Source organism: Sphaeroforma arctica (assembly GCF_001186125.1).
Source record: "Sphaeroforma arctica JP610 unplaced genomic scaffold supercont1.247, whole genome shotgun sequence".
NCBI lineage: Eukaryota > Ichthyosporea > Ichthyophonida > Sphaeroforma > Sphaeroforma arctica.
Window position 1 is genome coordinate 35,572 of NW_014040311.1, and position 1,790 is coordinate 37,361.

A 1,790-nucleotide genomic window follows, 5' to 3' on the forward strand; every position below is an offset into this window, starting at 1 on the left:
TGTGTGTGTGTGTGTGTGTGTGTGTGTATGTGTTGTGTGTGTGTGTTTGTGTGTGTGTTTGTGTGTGTGTGGGCGGTGTTGTAGGTGTGTGTGTGGGCGGTGTTGTAGGTGTGTGTGTTTTGAGTGTGCATATCAACACATTTTGCAGCTGAATTATCTGTATACATAATTTTTAAACGGATTGATACACTTTATTTGTGATAAATGTAAAATTGGAAAATTGAAACTCATGCATACATACACGAGGTGTTCCTGATCCATCGTATGTATCTCTTCAGTGTATGCAGACATGAATATAATGTTTCTAGATTTGTTATGGATTGCACAGTATACATATGACACTATACGAGCGAACATGGATATACGCATGTATATCTGTTGTCAGTGATCTATCTACTCTGTCTCTACAACTAGCCTGAGACTTGGAAACATAGGACATACAAATCAACACTTAATTTTAATTCCACATCTAATACTTTTTGTTTTTGAGAAACATACCTTAAGTCGTGGTCGTCCGAATCTAGCAATTCGACGAGCGTCAATAGACTTCCACTCTGCACCAGTGCGGAATATATCTTATTATCAGAGCTGGCTTGCGATAGCATGTACGCAATAGATCCACATGCATACACACGAGCCTCGATATTCTCGGTCTGTTTAAGCTTAATAGTTAAGTCCAATAATTCGCCCTCTAGGTTACCATTATCATCGTGACTTGCGGTTTGCTCAGCGTCTTGCATAACTTCATCAGCTGTGGGCATAGGCAACGGCGATTTACGCTGAGGTTTCTTCTTGTTGTTTTTGGCCTTTCCCATGATGGTTGATTATGTGTTTGCGTATATCTAGTAGCTAACCTTAGGATGGATATATGGATATATTGTGTAGCCTGTCTAACAGGGATATATTTTTTATAATAATAAATATCTGGATTGGTTGTGCTTGTAGTCCAACTTCCGATATCCTACGCTGTGAACGTGTCGATAATTACGTAGCTCAGTGGATCACTAAACTTTGAAACAACCCCCAGCGCACACGCGCACGTGCATAAGCCAACTGATATTGATCGCCCAATCCAATCTTCTTAATATTTTGGCGGGGATCGTGAGTATTAGTTATTTACTTTTTACTGTGAACTTTTGTTGTCTCGCCGTCTCCATAATGTCCCTATCTTTATCGAAGTCACAGTAGTAAAACCTGTTATAATAATTATTTACTTATGTATTATAATGCAGTTTACGCCACTACATTCGAAATTGAGTGTATTCTAACGTGTTCGGTGAAAACAAGTGAGAATATCAATGACCCCACTATGCGGACGTAGGTCGCAACTACTGTATTAAGACATTATCAAGGCTACATTCAACATATTTCGTAGATAAGATATTGTTTTCATTGATATTTACACACTCTACAAAAATTAAAGCCAACCAGCAACAAAAAAGGAACATGTATCCAACGATCAGAATATGCACAATAAGGCTTTCTCTTTGGACAGTCCTCTGTTTTACAGCCGTCGCAGGAGATTCGGGAGGCGATGCAAACACGCCCATTAAGTGAGTATTGGTATTGTATGCAGTTCCGCACAATGATCTCGTGTTGTACGATCGAAGCTATCCAAGCAACAATTCTTATTCTCACTGATTCGATATATATATATATATATATATATGTGTGTGTGTGTGTGTGTGTGTGTATGTAAGTATGTATTTATGTATGTATGTATATATATATATATATATATGTCTGTGTCTGTGTGTGTGTGTGCGTGTGTGTGTCTGTGTGTGCGTGGG

The 1,790-nt window shown here is 38.7% G+C and overlaps 1 protein-coding gene across 1 annotated transcript; it reads right to left on the minus strand.

The window, feature by feature from the left end:
* Window positions 1-393: 393 nt before the first annotated feature.
* SARC_04416 (hypothetical protein) lies at window positions 394-942 on the minus strand (the record flags this gene model as incomplete). The annotated part of the gene is made up of 2 exons (XM_014301747.1): window positions 499-942; window positions 394-415 (listed from the first exon to the last, which is right to left on the minus strand). Exons 1-2 carry the CDS (start codon window positions 813-815, stop codon window positions 394-396), a joined length of 339 nt encoding a protein of 112 aa, XP_014157222.1. The 5' UTR covers window positions 816-942.
* Window positions 943-1,790: the final 848 nt, after the last annotated feature.